Source organism: Hypanus sabinus, chromosome 15, assembly GCF_030144855.1.
Source record: "Hypanus sabinus isolate sHypSab1 chromosome 15, sHypSab1.hap1, whole genome shotgun sequence".
Lineage (NCBI taxonomy): Eukaryota > Metazoa > Chordata > Chondrichthyes > Myliobatiformes > Dasyatidae > Hypanus > Hypanus sabinus.
The window spans coordinates 14,508,056-14,529,114 of record NC_082720.1 but is presented as its reverse complement, the minus strand read 5'-3'; the positions used below and the strand labels follow the sequence as shown (position 1 = coordinate 14,529,114).

Genomic DNA, 21,059 nt, shown 5'->3' with positions numbered 1-21,059 from the left:
ACATGACTGCACCTATACCATAAGGCCAGATGTTACAGGCAAGCTTCAAAGGACGATGTAGATTATAATGTAAAAGTACCATTCATTCTGCCGCTTGGAAAGCCATCTCACACCGCTTTGTCCATTGGGATTTCTTACCAATCTGGAGTAATGAGTTCAAAGGTGGAACACAGTAGCAGCTTTGGCAGGAACCTGAAACAGTAACTGACAAATCGTAAAAAGAGACAGGCATGGGTCATGGTCTTTAGGGTATACACCGCCGCTTGAATTTTCTCAGCACCCTTGTATTAATTCTAGCACGTCAATAGTTTGACCACAGTAAATGATGCACAATTTAAAGAATTCATGCTTGTTGCATTGTGCTTTGAGCCCATAATCATTTCATCTTTTCAACCCTATCTGAGATTTTGGAGATGCTCCTTGTCATCCTCACCAGTGATGCTGGTGTCATCCAGCTAACCCTGAATGCCTTGGCGGCTTTGCAGCTCCTGGTCCATAGCTTTCTGCAAGACTGCAGATGCAGATGCTACTCCAAAATAAGGTTATTATAGTGGCAAAGTCCATTGTGTGTGTTTAAGTTGAGGAACACTTTGGACTCTTCTTCCATCTCTATCTATTCTAAGCTGAAGTGTTTCCCTCCAGAAAGGTTTGCAGATATCCCTGATCCTGGGTAGAGAATATTGATCTGCTTTCAGTAGAATCAGAATCGGGTTTATTATCACCGGCATGTGACGTGAAATTTGTTAACTTAGCAGCAGCAGTTCAATGCAATACATAATCTAGAAGAGAAAAAGATAGATAAATAAAATAACAACAAATAAGTAAGTAAATGAATTACAGTATATTGAAGAGATTAAAAAATGTGTAAAAAAACAGTAATATTGTATATTAAAAAATGTGAGCTGGTGCCCAAGGGTTCAATGTCCATTTAGGAATCAGATGGCAGAGGGGAAGAAGCTGTTCCTGAATCTCTGAGTGTGTACTTTCAGGCTTCTGTATCTCCTACCTGACGATAACAGTGAGAAAAGGACATGCACTGGGTGCTGGAGGTCCTTAATAATGGACGCTGCCTTTCTGAGACACCACTCCCTAAAGATGTCTTGGGTACTTTGTAGGCTAGTACCAAGATGGGAGCTGACTAGAATTACAACCCTCCGCAGCTTCTTCTGGTCCTGTGCAGTAGCCACCCCCACCCCCACTATACCAGACAGTGATGCAGCCTGTACCTCCACGGTACATCTATAGAACTTTTTGAGTGTAATTGTTGACATGCCAAATCTCTTCAAATTCCTAATGAAGTATAGTTGCTGTCTTGTCTTCTTTATAACTACATTGATATGTTGGGACCAGTTTAGATCCTCAGAGATCTTGACACCCAGGAACTTGAAACTGCGCACTCTCTCCACTTCTGATCCCTCTATGAGGATTGGCATGTGTTCCTTCATCTCACCCTTCCTGAAGTCCACAATCAGCTCTTTCATCTTACTGACATTGTGTGCCAGGTTGTTGCTCTGGCACCACTCCACCAGTTGGCATATCTCACTCCTGTACGCCTTCTCGTCACCACCTGAGATTCTACCAACAATGCTTGTATCGTCAGCAAGTTTGTAGATGGTAATTGAGCTATGCCTAGCCACACAGTCATGTGTATACAGAGAATAGAGCAGTGGGCTAAGCACACATCCCTGAGGTGCGCCAGTGTTGATCGTCAGTGAGGAGGATATGTTATCACTAACCCACACAGATTGTGGTCTTCCAGTTAGAAAGTTGAGGAACCAATTGCAGAGGGAGGTACAGAGGCCCGGGTTCTGCAACTTCTCAATCAGGATTATGGGAATGATGGTTTTAATGCTGAGCTATAGTTGATGAACAGCATCCTGACGTAGATGTCTGTGTTGTCCAGGTGGTCTAAGGCCGTGTGGAGAGCCATTGAGATTGCGTCTGCTATTGACCTATTGTGACGATAGGCACACTGCAATAGGTCCAGATCCTTGCTGAGGCAGGAATTCAGTCTAGTCAAGACCAACCTCTCAAAGTATTTCATCACTGTTAATGTGAGTGCTACCAGGTGATAGTCATTAAGGCAGCTCACATTATTCTTAGGCACTGGTATCATTGTTGCCTTTTTGAAGCAAGTGGGAACGTTCCGCCCATAGCAGTGAGAGGTTGAAAATGTCCTTAAATACACCCGCTAGTTGGTTGGCACAAGTTTTCAGAGCTTTACCAGGTACTCCATCGGGACTCTTTGAAGACAGCCTAACATCGGCCTCTGAGACAGAGATCACAGGGTCATCAGGTGCAGCAGGGATCTTCACAGCCGTAGTTATGTTCTCCCTTTCAAAGCGTGGATAGAAAGCATTGAGTTCATCTGGTAGTGAAGTACTGCTGCCATTCATGCTACTGGGTTTCACTTTGTAGGAAGTAATGTCTTGTGAATCTTGCCAGAGTTGTCGTGTGTCTGATGTCACCTCCGACCTGATTCAAAATTGTCTCTTCACCCTTGAAATAGCCCTCCGTAAATCATACCTGGTTTTCTGGTACAGGCCTGGGTCGCCAGACTTGAATGCCACAGACCTAGACTTCAGTAGACGACATTGCTCCTGGTTATCCACGGCTTTTGGGAACTGGGTTGATGGTGACCTTAAAATCACCACAGATCCTGATAGACTCATTCTTCTTGGCTACTGGGACCACTGGCATTGTCCATGGCTCCATTCAGCCTTGGAAAGAATTCCTTCAGCCTCCATGTAATCTAGCTCACTGGCTATTTTATTGCAGATGGCATCAGGAACTGGACAGGCTTTATTAAACTTGGGTCTGTCATTTTCATTTAGCTCTACCATTGATATGTTTGACTTTCCAAATGCCACCCTTGAACGTTGCTGTGGCACTATCCAGGACCTTTCTTAATTCACGATCAGTTGACTCTTGCAGGGATGGATCTCCAATCAAGTTGCAGTAGTCTCAGCCGATTACACTCCCACAATGCCGGTCCTCCTGCTTTTACCAGCTACAAGCCCAGTGGGTTGTTGGTGGTTGTATTTCATTGTTAAAAATGTCATTCCCACAGGAGTTATATTTTCTCCAGCTCAAGTTCTTAGATATATATGCAGGCTTTAATTTAGGATCTTGGAAATGCCATTCAAATTCCTTTTGTGGGATAACTGGAACAGCTGAGCCAGTGTCCAATGCCATTTTAATTAACTTGCTGTTCACTTGTGCTGTAAGCCAAGTTGTTTGTGTTGTGTTACTTTTCATATTATAAATCTCAAATCCAGTCCTGTGTCACTCTCATCATTATCAGATTTTTTTTTATCAACAGCATACAGATTAATGTTCTTGATTTTTTTCTTTTTCTCTTTCTTATTTATTTTAGTCTGGCATGCATTTTGTATGTGTCCTACTTTGTTGCATTTTCTGCAAGTTTTACCTTTAAATGTGCATTGGTCTAGTGTATGTGAGCCTCTGCCACAATTGTTCAGCCAGGCATGTTTCTGTTCAGTCTTTGCAATTTTGTTTAAGCTCACTTTCATTCCTGACTAAAACCCAATTAAGTGCCTGTGTGCGGTTTCCATTGATACAGCAATTTCAGCTGCTCTTTCAAACTTAAGTTGTGCTTCAGTTAGACACTATTTTTTTGAATACTTTCTTGTAAGATTCCACAAATTAAATGATCTCTCAGTGCATCATTTAAGCCTATCACTGAACTGACAATGCTTAAACAATCGAATCAATTCAGCCATGTAGACTGAAATAGATTCCCTTTATTTTCAATTCTGTTCATGAAACCTAAAACATTCTGCAATCAATTATGGTTTTGATTCTAAACATCCCTGCATTACGTTCACAATATCAGCAAAGTGCACTTTGGCTGATTTGGTTGGAGCAGTCAAACTTATAAGCAAGCTGTATGCTCTTCCACCACCTACTCTCTGCAAATCTGGCACTTGTTTCACTTCTGCTATTCCATTTGCTTTAAAATAAAGCTCAATTTTTTTTTCAGTAAACTTAACCCAGTTATCTATTGTACAATCAAAATCATCTACCTTTTGGATGTAGAGAGCCATTTATGCTCTCTTTAAAAATTATTACTTTTATCACCCAATACTTACTGTTAGTAAACCCATGATTTTCATTTATTTACTGTCTTTTATTTTAACTTGACCATCTTCCTCCCCTTCCAAAAAAAATTCATGCTGCCCTTTTGTTAAACTTGAAAGTCTCTCTCACCTTGCGAAGAAAACATGCTGCGCTTTTTAAAAATTTGAATATCTCAGGTAGGTGGTCATCTCAGATTCATGTTAAAAATTATTCATTGCCGTGATTATGTTTTGTAACTCCAAAACATAAAACTAATTGAAAGAAAAGCATGGGTGCAGGGATATTTCATCTACATTTAGTTTTTACTTTAGTGAGGTGTGCACATGTGACGTGGTGGCATGATGATGTATGCCATTCACATACTTTTACATATAACTCTTTATGGATTTTGTAAACAGTCAAGAATACTTGAGCAATATATTTACAAATATTATTCCAATATTTACTGAGGTATTTAATACATACCATCCACCATTGTGAAGCCATCTACATACTGTGCCCAATCACAAAAAAAGAGAAAATCTTCAGATGCTGGGAATCCAAGCTGCACACACAAAATAGTCAGCGTTCACTCTTTTCCACAGATGCCGTCCGCCTCTGAGTTCCTCCAGCATTTTGTGTGTGTTGCTGTGTGGTGTACCGTTTGACCTGTCGTTCAGATCTCAGACTCCAAACAAAATGTTATATTGTGCCTCTCCACGTTCTCACCATAACTTGCAATCTGTCTTACAAGGTGTGCATATAATCGAATAATAATTCATTTTTACATTTGTCTTGTTTGATTTGTAAATGACTTCAGTGATACCAAACCTGCTAAATATCTGTTGATTAATTTATTTTACAGGATGTGTCTATCCATGAACTCATTAAACAGCTGGATATCCTGGGAGATAATGGGGTAAGTTTCTTTCCCATGCAGAGCTGTGTATGTGCATAAAATTCCTGTATTACTTAACACTGCAACAATGGATTTTCCCTTTATAACAAAAGCACCTTTGCCTCCCCAAGCCTTGCCTTGTGGTTCAGTCCAGGAGCTTGTAGTTCAATGGGAGTGGCTTGACAAGCTATCACCTATTACCCACGTGGAACTGAATTTACAGGAGCACAATTAGGACTTCGGCATATAGCAACAAGTAAAATCAGAATCGGGTATATTGTCTGTTTTGCATCACCCGAAATCTGCTGCTCTGAAATTACATGATGGAATTTGTTGTATTGCAGCAGCGGAATATTTTAAAAGCATAAGATTTAAGTCCATAAGACGTAGGAGCAGAATTAGACCATTCAGCCCATTGAATTTGTTCCACCATACTGTCATGGCTGATTTGTTATCCCTCTCAATCCCATTCACCTTTGATGCCCTGATTAATCAAGAAACAATCAGCTTCTGTCTTAAGTATACCCAATGACTTGGCCTCCACATCCATCTGTGGTAATGAATTCCAGAGATTCACCACATTTTGGCTAAAGAAAGTCTTCCTCATCTCTCTTTGAAATGGACATCCTTGAATTCTGAGGCTGTGCACTCTGGTCCTGCAGTCACTCATCATGGGAAACATCCTCTCCACGTCCTCATAATGCTACAATTTATAATGAGGTAGTGCTGATTAATGAGCTCATTAATTATCAATATAGAAGGAATAATGAGAAAGCTATACATCCATAGAAATTTGATAGTGTTTTTGGTGACACACCAAATCTCCGCATTGTGATGTGCCTGACCCTTTCTGAAGCTTCATTAACATCCAGATGACAGAGTGGTGTCTGAAGTTGAACAGCCCACAACACTCTTCTCAATTCATGTCGTCCAGCTGACAAAAGTTTTAGAGAAGAGGATCTATTGGGGTTGCAGTGTGATCTGATTGACCCGCACCAAACGGAGAGTGGAGAAGCTCTCTGGCTCCATAACATGCTTACCACTGAGGTTCACTCCATTTGGCCACCACATGATATTGGCCCAGGCGTGTATGTACCAGCCCTGGGCAGTCCAATCAGCAATAATCGTTTGACTGCCTCCTCTGTCCTGAGACCATAGCCTTATTTTAAATGGGGTACAGGTAATCGGGCTGGCTATCCATCTGTTAGCTTGCAGGGATGGGGTACCAAAGCACAGTAACAGAAGGCCTTTGGGTCACTACCACCTCAGGAATTGTCATCAAAGTTCATTCCTAAATCCACATTGAATTATTGATCTAAGCTTGGAGCATGTAGCTACTAACATTTGCTCCCAGTGCCCTTGAGTTGAAGAGAGTAATTGCTGTTCTCCCCAATCTCACTAAACTCTGTGAGAAAATACAGTTGACAAGTGTAAATGGGTTAGACGTGGGCGTGATACACTGCATCGTAGATAATTTGCTAATATGGATATTAAAGGTGTCGAGTCAGTAAAAAAAATTGCACTGTCATTGTCCTTCCCACTGAAAGAAAATTAGGTTGGTAATTTAACAGCTGGGTGATGCAATACCCCATTGAAATAGAACCAGTCCCCTAGTTGTCATGCTTCAAACTCAGGCAAGGTACAGTGACTGGCTGCCGCCATTCAATTTCCACTCCGTTGGGCTTCAGGCACTACAAGAGAGGAGAGGAAGAGTTTCAAATAAGAAACTTTGAAACTACTTTTTGTCTTATCTGCTTGTCAAAGAAGTTTTGACTGTATTTAATTCTTTATTTTTAGTTAAATTGCAAGAGTTAGAATCTGTAAGCTTGCTCATTTAACCAAGTAATGTTAATTAAATTATTAAATGCCCGCAGTTACCATTTTCTATGCTGCTTGTCCTTTTGTGTGCCCTCCATCAGGAATGGGAAGCTATTAAAATATAGATATGTACTGTATATCATCCTGAATCATTCTGGATATACCTTTGTCTCTTTATTTCACGTTAACATTTGTTTTCCACCCCACCACAGTCATAATTTTTAAAAAGTGAGAGCTCAGAAACTGCCCAGGTGTCTTGTCTATCAGAAATAGTCTATTGGAATTAATGCCAATTTAGGATTTGTTCATGTTTAGTAGAGGAATCACACAAAGTAGTTGGCTTACTGTTGTCACATTACTGAGATGCTTTGAAAAGCTTTGTCTGCATGCCATTCAGAGGGATCACTCAAAACATGAGATCCGAATGAAGTGTTGCCGTAACAGAGGAGGGGCAGTGCAATCTGCCAATATTTTGTGTGTGTTAGTAGAGTGTTGATAGTTAAATAGCCAATAGGCGTTTTATTTGGAGGAACAAATTTGATAATTAATTTATTATTGTCACATGCACTAATATTCTTTGAAAATCTTTGTTTTGTATGTCTTCCATATAGAGCATTTCAAAACATGCAAATATAGAGTAGAACCAGGAACAAGCAATAACAGAATGCAGAATAGTGTGTTACAGGTCCTGGGAGAGCGCAGTGCAGGTATACAATAAGATGCAAGGGCCATGACAAGGTAGACAATGAGATCAAGAGTTTAACTTTATCGTACAAGAAGCCCATTCAAGAGACATTTATCAGTGAGTGAGAAGCTGTGACGGAGCCTGGTGGTGTATGTTGTCAAGTTTTTGCAGTGTCAGCCCATTGGAAGGGAGAGAAGGGAGTGTGGGTGAATGCCTTGATTGTTGGTTGCTTTCCTGAGGAATTGTGATGTGTATTTAGAGTCTCTGAAGGGGAGACTGGCTTTTCTGATGGACTGAGCTGTGTCCATAACTCTCTGCAATTCCTTGATGTCTTGGGCAGAGCAATTGCTATACCAGGGGTGGGCAAACTTTTTCACTTGAGGGCCACAAAGGGTTCTAAAATTTGACAGGGGGGCCGGACCAGGAACAGATGGACGGAGTGTTTTGGTAATACACCTCATAAGAGAAAATAAAATATCATGGGATATGTAGAAAACATGTGCTTTAGTTTCAAATGAAAATGAACAAATGCATTACAACAAAATATCTGTCTTTGAAGTCCCATGGTATTTAGTTATTTATTGAAATGACTTTTAAAACACTGAAAATTAAATGAATAAAATACAGCTTTTTTTAATAGTAACAGTTATTATTTTAAAGCACTGAAAACTCTGTTATCCTTCAAGATATTATCATCATCACTCTCCTCCTGACTGTCTTTATTTCAAAAACGGTAGGAGATGCAGGTCTACTTGTCCTGCTCCTTCTTATTCAATTGTCCCCTGTGCCAAAACTCAACAACGACCCGCAGAATGACAAAGCAGGGAGAGCGCGCCGGTATGCGGAGCTCTGTGCTCGCAAATCCCCGCAGGCGATCTCCCTTAGCCGGAACGCTGGCTAATTATGAGCCGGTTCGGATGTGCCAGGAAATGGGTCGCCACAAGGTCACAAAGTAAAGCGCAAATGTGGAGTAATACGCTGCACCTCAACAAAGGTCAATGTATATAGAGTGCGTCATCAATTGGGAAAACGCCAGAATTGTGGGGAGAAAACGTTAACAAGGTTTATTAATATAATTTCATCAAGTTCTGCGGGCCGGATTAAAAAGCTTAACGGGCCGCATATGGCCCGCGGGCCGTAGTTTGCCCATGCCTGTGCTATACCAAGCAGCAGTGCATCCCGATTTCTGTGGTGCGTCTATAAAAATTGGTGCAGGTCATTAGAAACATCACAAATTTCCTTAGCCTTCTACGTATATCGAAATGCTTCCTTTGGTGGCTCCTCTGATTCCGTGCTCCTTTGAAAGGGTGAAGGGTAATTGGGTGAAAACTCTGTATTTAGACAATGATACAGATATTTCCAGCAAACACTAGATCCTCCCTATAAAAATGCTGAGGAAAAATCTCGCTGCCATCACGACAAGAGCTGTGTGTTTGAGGGAAAAAAATCAACCACCACACAGAATGTTCCATAGCTAAACAATGAACCTGGTTAACTTCACCCTAAGATTGTTTACCTTTTTTTAAATCTATTATTCAGAGGATTATGGAGGATGTTTTCCTCCCTCCTTGTGGGAAGGTCTTTGATTCCTTCCCACATCTTCCACAGTTAAGAGCTGGGAATCAGAAGGGGAAGTCGTCCTATGCATTATGTAATTTTTCAGCTTACGTAAAAGCACCTAATGAATGCAGTTTGTATTTTTGTAATGTTTTCATGTGCGAATGGTTGTGTGTTTGTGGGTGTAGGAAACTGTCAGTGGGTGAAGACGGCAGATGATTTCTCTGTGAGGATCTTAATTTTTCCCTCTTTTAACATCACCTTAGTCATCATTAGAACTAAAATAATGATGGTTTCAGACCATCATCAGAATGATGATGACTAAGATGATATTAAAAATTGAGTACTCGCAGCAGTGCTGTCAGCTGCACTATTTGAGCCCAGCTACTAATCTAAAATTGAAAGTGGAGATTAAATTTGCTCTTTGCTGTCATGACAACTAAACAATCTGGCTGATTAATGATGGTGCAAGCTGTTATTGACATATATCCTGACAAGGGTATTGTGTACCATAAGTGGAGCTTATATGAGGTGTGCTTAAGATGAGTGGAGTCCAGCATATTCCGGTCTGCTGCTTAAGCTTCAGGACAACAATGACTGTTGCATTTGTGGGAAAATCACTGGGTTAGAACTCCAGTCTTATCCATTGAATTAAATGAATAAATGTCACAGGCTGACTCCGGCGGAGACTGTGCCAAATCTACTTCAATGTACGTGACGTTAAACAATTAGTCTTGCATTTTAAATGTCAGCCAGATTGCAGCTGAATTGCATCTAACATTGTATTTCTAAATTTTTTTCTCAGTAACATTTCTATTCAAGCTGACCTATCTTCACAGCAACTACATTTAACAGTGAAACATTTATTCCCACCCTTTTCCCCCTGTAGAATCTCAGAAATGAGGAGCAAGTGGCAATTATCCAGGCGAGCACTGTACTGTCTCTGGCTGAGAAGGTAGAGTCAAATACTTATTTGTACATTTTTTTAGTTTCTGTAAGGAAGTTAACATCTGACTAGGTTTTACAATATCCTGCAACTTCTGCAAAAAATACTGATAAACTTACTCAGAAACTACTAATAATTAAGCTAAACCTGCAAGACTTGAAGGCATTTCAGTCCTCATCCAATTGTTTCACCTCAAAAATTTTGATCAACTTCCTTTCGAAATCTTCCCTCAAGAAAAATGCCTGATTTCTGCATTTATTTAATTACATTCTTTAGTTATTGACATCTGAGCACTTCACCCTCATGTACACAGGAGAAAAAAGATAAACAGCAGTCTGAATAGTCAGGGAATTCTGGGTTATTGTAACACAGAATTTGTGTCAGCAAACATAGCAACTCCTATTTGGAGCAAAACAACAGAAAACGTAACAGTTCTTCAGCAGTCAATTTTGTACCCTAGGGATAATTCTATTCCGTCTTTTGCACTATTCATGAATTTCTATTGTTATAGTTGTATATACAAATTAAAGGCATGTAAAGCTATAGGAACCACTATTGTACATATAACAGGTAATGTTATGGGGATGTTACGGTTCACAAATATCATGGAATTTAATCATTTGCTGCTCTCTAATGGTTATATTGTGAAATTGCACTAAAATGAGAACGTTCAATCTCCTAACTTTGGTGGATGTGTATCCCTGGGGATTTTATCCTGCGATCCCCCACCTTCCCATTCAAAAGTCCTTTATCGCTATATTCAGTATTATTTTAATCAAGTGTATATTTTTCAAAATTCATCTCTGTGGTGAAGTAATGGCTAAATATGGCCAAGTAGTTCTTCTTGCTGCAGATTTGTACAGTTAACATACCTGTAATAATGTAGGGCATATTGTTAATACTTACTGAAAATGTGTGGAGCAGGCAGATTGTCAGGTTTAACATTTTGGAAGCCAGCGTTCCAACAAACACGGTTCTTAACTGACTGTACATATAGCAGTGGCAATTCCCACTCATCACAGCCATTTAAATGTGGGCAGTACAGTGTTGCAGCTCGTCGAGTTCTCCCTGCGAATGTGTGGGTTTTCTCTGGGTCCTCCATTTTCCTCCCACTTCACAAAAATATGGTCACTTAAATGGGCACTGTAAATTAGTTGAATTTGGGAGCAGCTGTTGAGAATATGGGGAACATAAAAATTGGGATTAATGTAGGTAGGATTGCTGAGATAGATGGCTTTATTTATTTATTGAACTACAGCAAGGAATAAGCCCATCCAGCCTTTTGAGCCATGCTACCCAGCAATCCCTTGACTTAATCCCAGCCTAATCATGGGACAATTTACTATGACTAATTAACCAACCAAACGGTAGGTCTTTAGACTGTGGAAGGAAACTGGAGCACACAAATAATCCATGCATTCATGTGGAGAAAATACAAACACCTTAGAGGCAGTGGTGGAAATTGAACCCCAGTCCACTGTACTGTAAAGCATTGTACTAACCGTTGTGCTACCATGCGTATTGGTAGGAATGGAATCAATGCACAAAGTCCATCTTCCATGCTGTACATCTCACTGACTCTAAACAAACATAAAGTATTTGTGGACAATATGCCAATTTCACTAATTGGTGCACTGGTAGTTAACACTATCTGAAGTTCTTGAAAATTGTCAGTCTGTGACTCCTGACTATAATTGTTCCCAGGCATGTTTAAGAGTGCGTGCTGGGACCCATGCAGCCACGATACTTCTTCATTCTGAGTGGTACAGGAGACCTTTATGTAATAGAGACCAGCTTAAGTCAGTCGTGCTGACCTCTGACAATGGACGATGAAGTTGGATCTGCCTGCACTGAACAAGGCAGCAGTAGGAGTGACAGGGTTCCTACAAAACATTGAGTTTATTGTGCTATGCAGTCCCACACCTGTGTCTGAGTTCTATAGAATCTGGCCTCTCCAAGCTTCTGAATATGTTCTCTATATTTCCCCTCTATGTAGGATGGACAATGAAAAATCAAGCAAATGCTGAATGCTGGCTGTGGGCCAGTAGTCACTTGCAATTTTGATGGGTTTATTCAAAACAGGTTTCATATTAGACTCTTTAAGCCTACAAGTATGAGGCTTGCCTTTATCGGCTGAGTTTGTTTCAAAGGCTAGTTCTGAAAGAAGATTGCTGTGGTTATGGTTTGACCTTGATGGTGACAATTTGTCTGTAACACAAGCACAGAGAGAGAAGAGAAAGCTTCGTAAACATAAATGTGGTTGGTTTATTGGCTCTGGGGATGTCGTTCTGTTCTAAGGTAAGTGCACTGTAATGTGGAAAGGAATCTGTAAATGATTATCAACATCCAAGAAGAAAATCGTTAGATTTAACAAGGAAAACACAGCAATGTTTACCGTCAGTTCTATAGCAACTTCAGAAAATGTTTTACCAGCAGAAAATATCTATAATTTTACTCTGTTGATAAATGGCATTCCTTTAAAGAAACACACATAAAATGCTGCAGGAACTCAGCAGGCCAGGCAGCATCGATGGAAGTGACAAGCAGTCAACATTTCTGCTGAGACCCTTCATCAGGACTGGAAAGATAGGGGGAAGAAGTCTGATAAGAAGGTGGGGAGGGGGGAGAGGAGGGAATACAAGCTAGAAGGTGATAGGTGAAGCCAGGAGGGTGTGCAGATAAAGTAAGAAGCCTACTGGGAGGTGAAGGTGGAAAAGGTAAAGAGCTGCAGAGAAGAAATTTGATAGAATAGTGTTGTCCATGGGAGAAAGGGAAGGAGGAGGGGCTCCAGGCAGAGGTGATAGGTAGGTGAGGAAAAGAGGTAAGAGCGGGGCCAGCTAGTTAGAGACTACCCTGATGGAATATGAGGTGTTAATCCTGCAATCTGTGAGTGGCCTTGTTGTGGCAGTAGAGGGGGCCATGGTCTGACATTTTGGAATTAAAATGGGGATTGGAATTAAAATAGTTGGCCACCAGGAAATTCCACTTTTTGTGGATGGAATGAAGATGTTCGACAAAGTTGTCCCCAATCTCTATGTTAGGTCTTGCCAATGTACAGCAAGCTGCATCAGGAGCACCAGATACAGCAGCTTTTCAGGTGAAATGTTGCCTCACCTGGAATAAATCTTTGGGGCCCTGAGTGGAGATGAGTGGGCAGGTGTAACTCTTCTGCATGTGGTGGTAAGCACCAGGAGGGAGGTTAGTGGGGAGGCACAAAGGGACAAGGGAATCACAGAAGGAGCAATCCCTGCAGAAGGGAGAGAGTTGAGGGGAAGTGAACATGTGTTTGCTGTTAGGGAGTGGTTGAAGATGGTGGAAATTCCAAAAAATGATATGTTGGATGCTGAGGTTTATGGGGCAGTCGGTAAAGACCAGAGGAATTCTATCACTGTTAAAGCAACAGGAAGATGGAGTGAGAGTGGATGTTCAGAGAATGGAGGAGATTCAGATGAGGGCAGCATCAATGTTTGAAGAATGGAAACCCTGTACTTTGAAAAAGGAGGGCATCTCTGATGTCCTGGAAAAGAAAGCCTCATCCTGGGAAGAGATACAGTGGAGATGAAGGAACTGAGAAAAGGGAATAGCATTCTTACAGGAGACAGATTTGAAAGAGGTGTAGTCAAGATAAGCTCGGGTATCAATAAGCTTATAACAGATATCTGTTGACAGTTTGTCTCCAGAGATGGAGAAAGAGAGAGAATGAGAAAGCAGAGGAAGGTGTCAGAAATGAACCAAATAAATTTAAGCTCAGGGTGGAAGTTGGAGACAAAGTTGATGAAATTGACAAACTCAGCATGGGTGCATGAAGCAGCATTAAAGCAGGAGTCAATTTGGCACCGAAAGAATTCATGAGCATTACCAGGGAAGGCTTGTAAGAGGGACTGATCCATATAGACAATGAAAATCCAGGCAAAGTAATTGTGTGTGCCCATGGCTACACCTTGAATTTGGAGAAAGTGGGAGGAGCCAAGCAAGAAATTGCTGAGTGTGAGGACCAGTTCTGCCAATCTGGACCTGACACTCAATAATTTGTGATTACTAGTTTCCTTTAAAGAAACTGCAATCATTTAATGAAGTAAAAATAAAATCATAGAAATATTACAGAGCACGACAGCACAGAAACAGGACATTCAGCCCCACCAGTCCATGATGAACTATTAATCAGCCCAGTCCTATTGACCTGCACCTGGACCATAGCCCTTCATACCCCTCCCATTCATTTGTCTATCCAAATTTCTCTTAAATGTTGAAATTGAACCTGTATCTGTCACTTCCGCTGGCAGCTCGTTTCACACTCTCACCAGCCTCTGAGTGAAGAATTTCCCACTCATGTTCCCCTTAAACATTTCACCTTTCACCCCTAACCCATGACCTCCAGTTCTAGTCCACACAGTCTCAGAGGGAAAAAACCTGCTGGCGTTTATCCTATCTATTCCTGTCATAATTTTGCATACCTCCATCAAATCTCCCCTCATTCTTCTATGCTTTAGGGAATGAAGTAATAACCTATTCAATCTCTCCCTAAAACTCAGGCCTTCAGTCTCAGCAACATCCTTCTAAACTTTCTTTGCAGGTGGCCATCACTGCACACAATACTCCAAATTAGGCCTCACCAATACCTTGTACAGCTTCAAAATAACATCTCAACTCCTGTACTCAATACTTTGATTTATGAGGTCCAATGTGACAAAAGCTTTCTTTATGATGCTATCTACCTGTGAAATAATTTTTGAGGAATTATGGATCTGTATTTCAAAATCCCTCTGTTCTCCTCAGTGCTCTACTGCTTACTGTATAAGTTCTACCCTGGTTTGTCTTCCCAAAGTGCAACACTTCACTCTTGGCTATATTAAATTCCATCTGTCATGTTTTTTAGCCCACTTTTCAGCTGGTCCAGATCATTCTGCAAGCTTTGATAGTCTTGCTCGCTATCCACTACACCACCAATCTTAGTGTATTTCTGCAACTTTGGTCATCCAAAGCATCCAGAATGTTTTACTGTAGATGTCAAGTAACACAGACCCAGTACCAATTCCTGCGGCACACCACTAGTCCCAAACATCCAGTCAGAGGGGCAACCAGCTGCTACCACACCTTGGCTGCTCTTGCAAGGGCAATGGCTAACCCAGTGTACTACATCATCTTAGGTGCCAAGATATTACACCTCCCTGACCAACCTTCTATGTGAGACCCCTTGTCAAAGGCCTTACTAAAGACCAGGTAGACAACATTTACTGCCTTGCCTTCATCAATTTTCCTGATAACTTCCTTGAAAAACTCTTTATGTTTAACTCTTTATGCATAGACATGATCTACCATGTTGACTATCAGTCCCCATCTATCCAAATACTTGTATATCTGGTCTCTTAGAAGACCATTCATAACTTGACCATTACTGATGTCAGACTCCCTGGCCTATAAATTCCTATCTTATTATTTGTGCCTTTCTTAGACAACGGAACAAAATTAGCTATTCTGCAATTCTCTGGTACCTCACACGTGACTAAGGACCCTTTAAATATCTCTGCTAGGGCCTCTGCAGTTTCTGCACTGGCTTCCCTTAGAGTCCAATAAAACACTTTGTCAGGCCCTGAGGATAATCCACCCTAATTTGTCTCAAGACAGCAAACATCTCCTCCTCTCCAACCTGAATAAGATCCATGACGTCACTACTGCTTTGCCTCACATCTATAGACTCTGTGTCCCAAGTGCTTACAGATACAAAAAATTAACTTAAGATCTCTTTCAGCTCCATGGTAGATGACCACTCTGATCTTTCAGAGGACCAAGTTTGTCCCTTATTATCCTTTGGCTCTTAATATATCTGTAGAAGCAGTTGGGATTCTGCTTCACCTTGTGTGCTAGAGCAAACTAATGCCTTCTTTAATTCAATATGATTTCCTCCTTAAGTGTTCTCTTAGATTTCTTATACTCTTCGAGTATGAGATTTGCTCCTTCTTGACTATTCCTGCTAATGCACCTCCTCCTTTTTCTTAACTAAGATGTCGATACCTCTCTAAGCCTGTTACCCTTACCTTCTGTTCTGACAGGAACAAATAATTGTGGTATATATTAGAAGAAATGAAGCCAATGAAACAAGGGTGGATTTATCCTTTCCTGGTATTCTGGGGGTTGATATTCACCAGTCCTAAAGCATAGAGGGAGAAAGGAATAGCCTTATTCTTGGTTCTTTGTCTCCTTTATAATGTCCTATGAATTCTTGGAAGTTCACCTCAATATGATCTCTACAGAGGATAATAAATCCAGCCTGCCGTGCACATCACAAAGACCCTTACAAGAAAGCCAATATGCATTGTAGCATCAACAAATGAAAACAAAATGGATCACCATAAATGCTCCTCTTTTATGCCCTGTACTTTTTATTTCAATTTGGAATTATGTTACAGCTTTACAATGGGTATCCGTATAATATTTAACTTCTCTTATGATTTTCGAAATATGTTACGTATTTTTCTAGCCTAATGATTTATTAGGAAATGGCAGCTGGAATTTCTAGGAAAGAGAAGTTTGAATGTCTTGCAATGACGTGAAAAAGTGGTGGAAGAAGAAGTCATGGTCAGCAGTGCATGACAACCATGAGTTACATCAAGGGATGGACAGGGAAAAGTTTTAAAGAGCTTATTAGAACTTCTCAGATGAAAGGCCATTATTGCCCATGTCGTACAACATGGCACATAATCATGAATGGTTTTTGGACTGGACTGTCCATTCAGTATCTGATATAAACAGTGCTCGTTCTGACTACTGAAGTTAGTCATTCTGACTAAAGTGAAAATTAGATCCGACTTATTGATAACCTTGGAAATGTTTATGAAATGAGGACATGAACAATTGGTCCAAGAGCCCAGGATCTAAGTCTGAGGTTTCTGATGTTCAGAGGTATCCAGAGGCTATGGATTACTATAATGTACACTAAGTTAATGGATGCATAATAAATTAATTATGATCTCTCTAACTGGCAAAGTCGAAAGGTCTCTAACAAACTAACAAACTATTGCTGTGGATGTCATGCTTTCAGCATTAACACTAACGCTTGTATTGTTTTCAGTGGCTGCAACAAATCGAAGGTACAGAGGCTGCCCTTCATCAGAAGATGATAGATTTGGAGATTGAAATGGTGAGTAATATAATTTTCATTGTGCCTAACAGAACAACCTGAAACAGTTATACATCTTTCTCTCTGTCTAATGCAGTAGAATCCAGTCATCCGGTGGCCTTGTGAGTCTGGTGATGCTGAACCAGCAGAATTTTATGGTCTATTAGATATTAGTTGTACTTATAACCCAGCACGTATGTTTTGTTTTTTTTTTCCCTTTACAAGTTACACAATAGTATAATAGATTTTCCAGTGAAGACCGTGAATGTGGGAGATGTAATCCTAGTGAACTTAAAAGAAGTGTAGGAAACAGGAACACTGTTTAATGGGGACCTGGTGAGCCAGATTCCAAACCATTGGCATATCCATGGATTTATGGAGCTTTAGGATGAATGTGCATATAAATTATAGGGCTAGAAATTGTTTTATTCTCTACTAATAGCAATGTTGTGGGTCACACATCCATAGTTTGTGAAAGTTGTATTGAGGTCATAATATTAATTTGTAGTATTTAAATTTAAAAAACAGATCTATAAGTGTTAGTACTTTAACAACCCTTTTTGTCTATCATGGTATTATGATTTGACAAAAAGCAAGCTCTTTCAACTACCAACGTTTAATGGGTATGATCTTTGCACTATCTCTTGAGAGATGTACAATGATCTAAACAACTCTCTTCCAAGCTATCACTGCTGCAACATTGGGAGGGGGGAAGCGTGTTGTTTGATTGGCGAAGAACCCAAGAGACTGCACATGCTACAATCCAGAGTGAAAAAGAACAAGATGTTAAAGGAGCTCACTGAGTGTCTATGGAAGAAAGTGGACAGTCAGGATGTTAGATTGAGATCCTTCATCTGGACTGAAAGGTAGAGAGGAGATGGACAGTATGAAAAGGAGTGCAGCAAGAGCAGATGGACAATAGCTTGATCCAGGTATGAAGCAGAGTAGGGGAGTGAATTCCTGTATTCCCATGCAAATCCTCCAGCCTTATTTATTGCATCTGCTATTGCTAATGTGGTCTCTTCAACATCGGTGATACAAGTACAAACTAGGTGACCACTGTGGCCATCTGGATCTCTTGGTTGCCAGTCATTTTAATTCCATTCTCCATTCCCGTGCCAACTTGTCAGTCCTTGGCCTCCTATGGTGAGACAAAACATGACAGTACCTCGTACTCCACCTGGGTAGTCCACAACCCGATGACACAAACACTGCATTGTCCCCAGCAACATCCTCCCCCTGTCTCTTCTGTCTCTCCTCGTGATGCACCCATTTCTTCCTGTACTCCTCCTATTCCCCATCACCCTGTTTCTTTCCACCTGCGCCTCCCCATAAACTCCTTCTATTGGAGTTTATTGGAAACTCCTTCTATTACACTGCTCTCCATGCTCCAACTTTCTTTCCTATCAAATTCCTTCAACTTCAGCCCTTTGTTGCCTCCACCTATCACCTCCCACCTACTGCAATTTCCATTCTTGCCTCCTCCATTTGCCTATCATCTCCCATCACCTGGATCCACTTATTACCACAGTTGAACCACAGGTTATTCTTCACCAAGGTGCTGGTCACTCTTGCTCCATCCCTTTCCTCCATGTTTCTCCTCCTACCTGTCTCTTATCTATCTTTCAGTCCAGGCAAGTGGACTAGACCCACAATGTTGATTGTCTATTTCCCTCCATGAATGCTGCCTGACCTTCTGAGTACCTGCAGTTTCTTGTTTTTTGCTTGGTGAAAAACACTGTCCACTAGAGGAACCATCTATCTTCAAGAGGTTGCAGCCTTCTGCTCCTGGCAGGAGGTTGTCAAGTACGTTGACGAGCCTTTGTGTGCACCATCTCATTCTGTTCCTGTGGGCTGAAGGAGAAGTAGGTGTGGTCTTTATTCCTTGAATGTGGAGTGTGGGACATTCATCATGCAGTAGGGAGAACCAACCAATGAGTGGTGAGAATTAAACGGATATTCTTTCTCTTGCAGGATATGTTTTGCAAACAAAAAGGCTACCTGGAGGAAGAGTTAGATTATAGGAAGCAAGCCCTGGACCAAGCATACATGGTAATTAACCTCTGATCAAGCTAATCACCCAATATACAACATAGCTTTGTACACTGCAATTTAGTTTTCCTCTCTGCAAAGGTGCCCTTGTATGTTTATAGTATTTTGTTTTGAGGTATTATGTATATTCAGTGTTCCAATTATTATGTTGTGCACAAGCTGCTCATTCTAAGCCATGCAGAGAGTTCTTTGTAATACATATAAATTATTCACTGTCCCAAGTATAGGTTGTTCATTGCATGCAGATATTATTAAGTATACATCATATTCATCATTCAACAATTGAGAATGCAATCACACTAACATTGATGTGTTGGATTACGTAAGTAAAGTTTCGTATGAAGTGAATTGAGGGGTCTGTTTATCTGACAAGCCAGGTCTGTAGATTCGAAGTAAACGTATTTGAAGGAACATTTCTCAAATGTCCTCTTCTGGGTTATGACTCAATTTCAAACTTTTCTCTGGAGCTCTGGCCATCTAACCGAGGAGTATTTCTTTGTGACTTGTGTATTATCTCACTGAAGTTTAAATGAAATTCATTTGTTAGTAATGCACACTTTTCCTGTAAGTTGATCACATCAGTGCAAAAGTGCAACATTTCAAAGTGCCCTTCATCCTGTCAGGTAACAATAGGTTATGCGGAAAGAACTTGAATTTGCCAATTGATATAAGTGGCAAATATGAGCATTAATGAAACTGCATCAGGAGCTTTCTGTGAGAAAGAAGGAATCAAAAGCATTGTTAGTGAAGAGTCTGTTTTAGAATATTGTTAAAGGGTGAAACAAACTTTGGAGATTTGGAGAATACTCCACTTCCTTGAAAGGTTTAGATAGTAACTGAGCCTCACGTGACCCAACACATTTTTGTTTGCATTATTCCCACACTATCAGTTTCTTGAGTTTAGTGGTTCCGTGTGGGCATATTTGGAGAGTTGGTGGGGAAAGGAACAACTGAATAAAGACACTGGTTAAAGATGATGGAATCCAGGTGAGGGATGAATCCCTTCACATTAAGTACATACAGTTGTTATGATGTAGATACTACATATGGTGCTATTTAAAATTGCTTCATTTGTTACTGATTCAGATTGTTACTTCCTGGCTTATGCAGGTTCTAAATAGGAAGTTACGTTGCTCATAGTCCCTCCTTCAAATAAGCAGGTTCTCATTTAAGGGTAGGATTCATTCCAGAAGCTCACTGAGAAGCCACACCATTCAGACTTAAGAGATGATGGAGCAAAACGTCAAGTATCTGGGCTGTGTAATCTCCAAACAATGACTTGACTCAGTTGTTTGTCTCCCTACTACCTTCTCCATCTTTATCAAAATACTTATATTTAGTGTCTGCAAAATAAGGAGGTTCGAATCTTTTTATAGAACATTCCAGATGACTCTATCTATCTATATATATATATATATAGATGTATTCTAACTGATTCTATCAGCAGTTAGTGCAAAGTACAATACAGAACCACATGCAGATCATTTTGGAAGTCTTTGTATCTGATGTTTTAAGTTGAGGGGCAATGTTTTGAATAAATCTTCGAATATTTGGGAACATGGTATTGATGTAATCAGGCTTGGATCTCCGAGTTAAGTCCACATCTGTGTAGAGTTGTTAGATATCAACCTTGATTAGTAGGTGGTGGGGAGTGTGGAGAGGAAGTTGCAGTTGTGGAGGTTCCATGACTTTTCTCAATGCTCCCAGTACAGTGAGACAATAATTGTTGTTCTTCCATCTTGTGCAGTGATTCCCATTGAGAAGTCCATACTCACGATGGGTACCCCAGGCAAAATAGTCCAATGACACTGTCAGCCATTCTTGTATGAGCGAAAATTGAAACTGTTGAGCTGGAATCCTAAAGGTATAAAATACTAGGAGAAAAAAAAGATACCCAAAGTATGGG

General features: G+C 40.5%; 1 protein-coding gene across 1 annotated transcript in view; it reads left to right on the top strand.

Moving 5' to 3' along the window:
- Positions 1-21,059, top strand: part of LOC132405310 (janus kinase and microtubule-interacting protein 2-like) — a 110,585-nt gene that overhangs the window by 76,706 nt on the left and 12,820 nt on the right. Inside the window, exons 16-19 of the mRNA XM_059990020.1 lie at positions 4,946-4,999; positions 9,928-9,993; positions 17,054-17,122; positions 19,076-19,153. Coding sequence (XP_059846003.1) covers positions 4,946-4,999; positions 9,928-9,993; positions 17,054-17,122; positions 19,076-19,153 — 267 coding nt within the window. The remainder of the gene's footprint in view (positions 1-4,945; positions 5,000-9,927; positions 9,994-17,053; positions 17,123-19,075; positions 19,154-21,059) is intronic.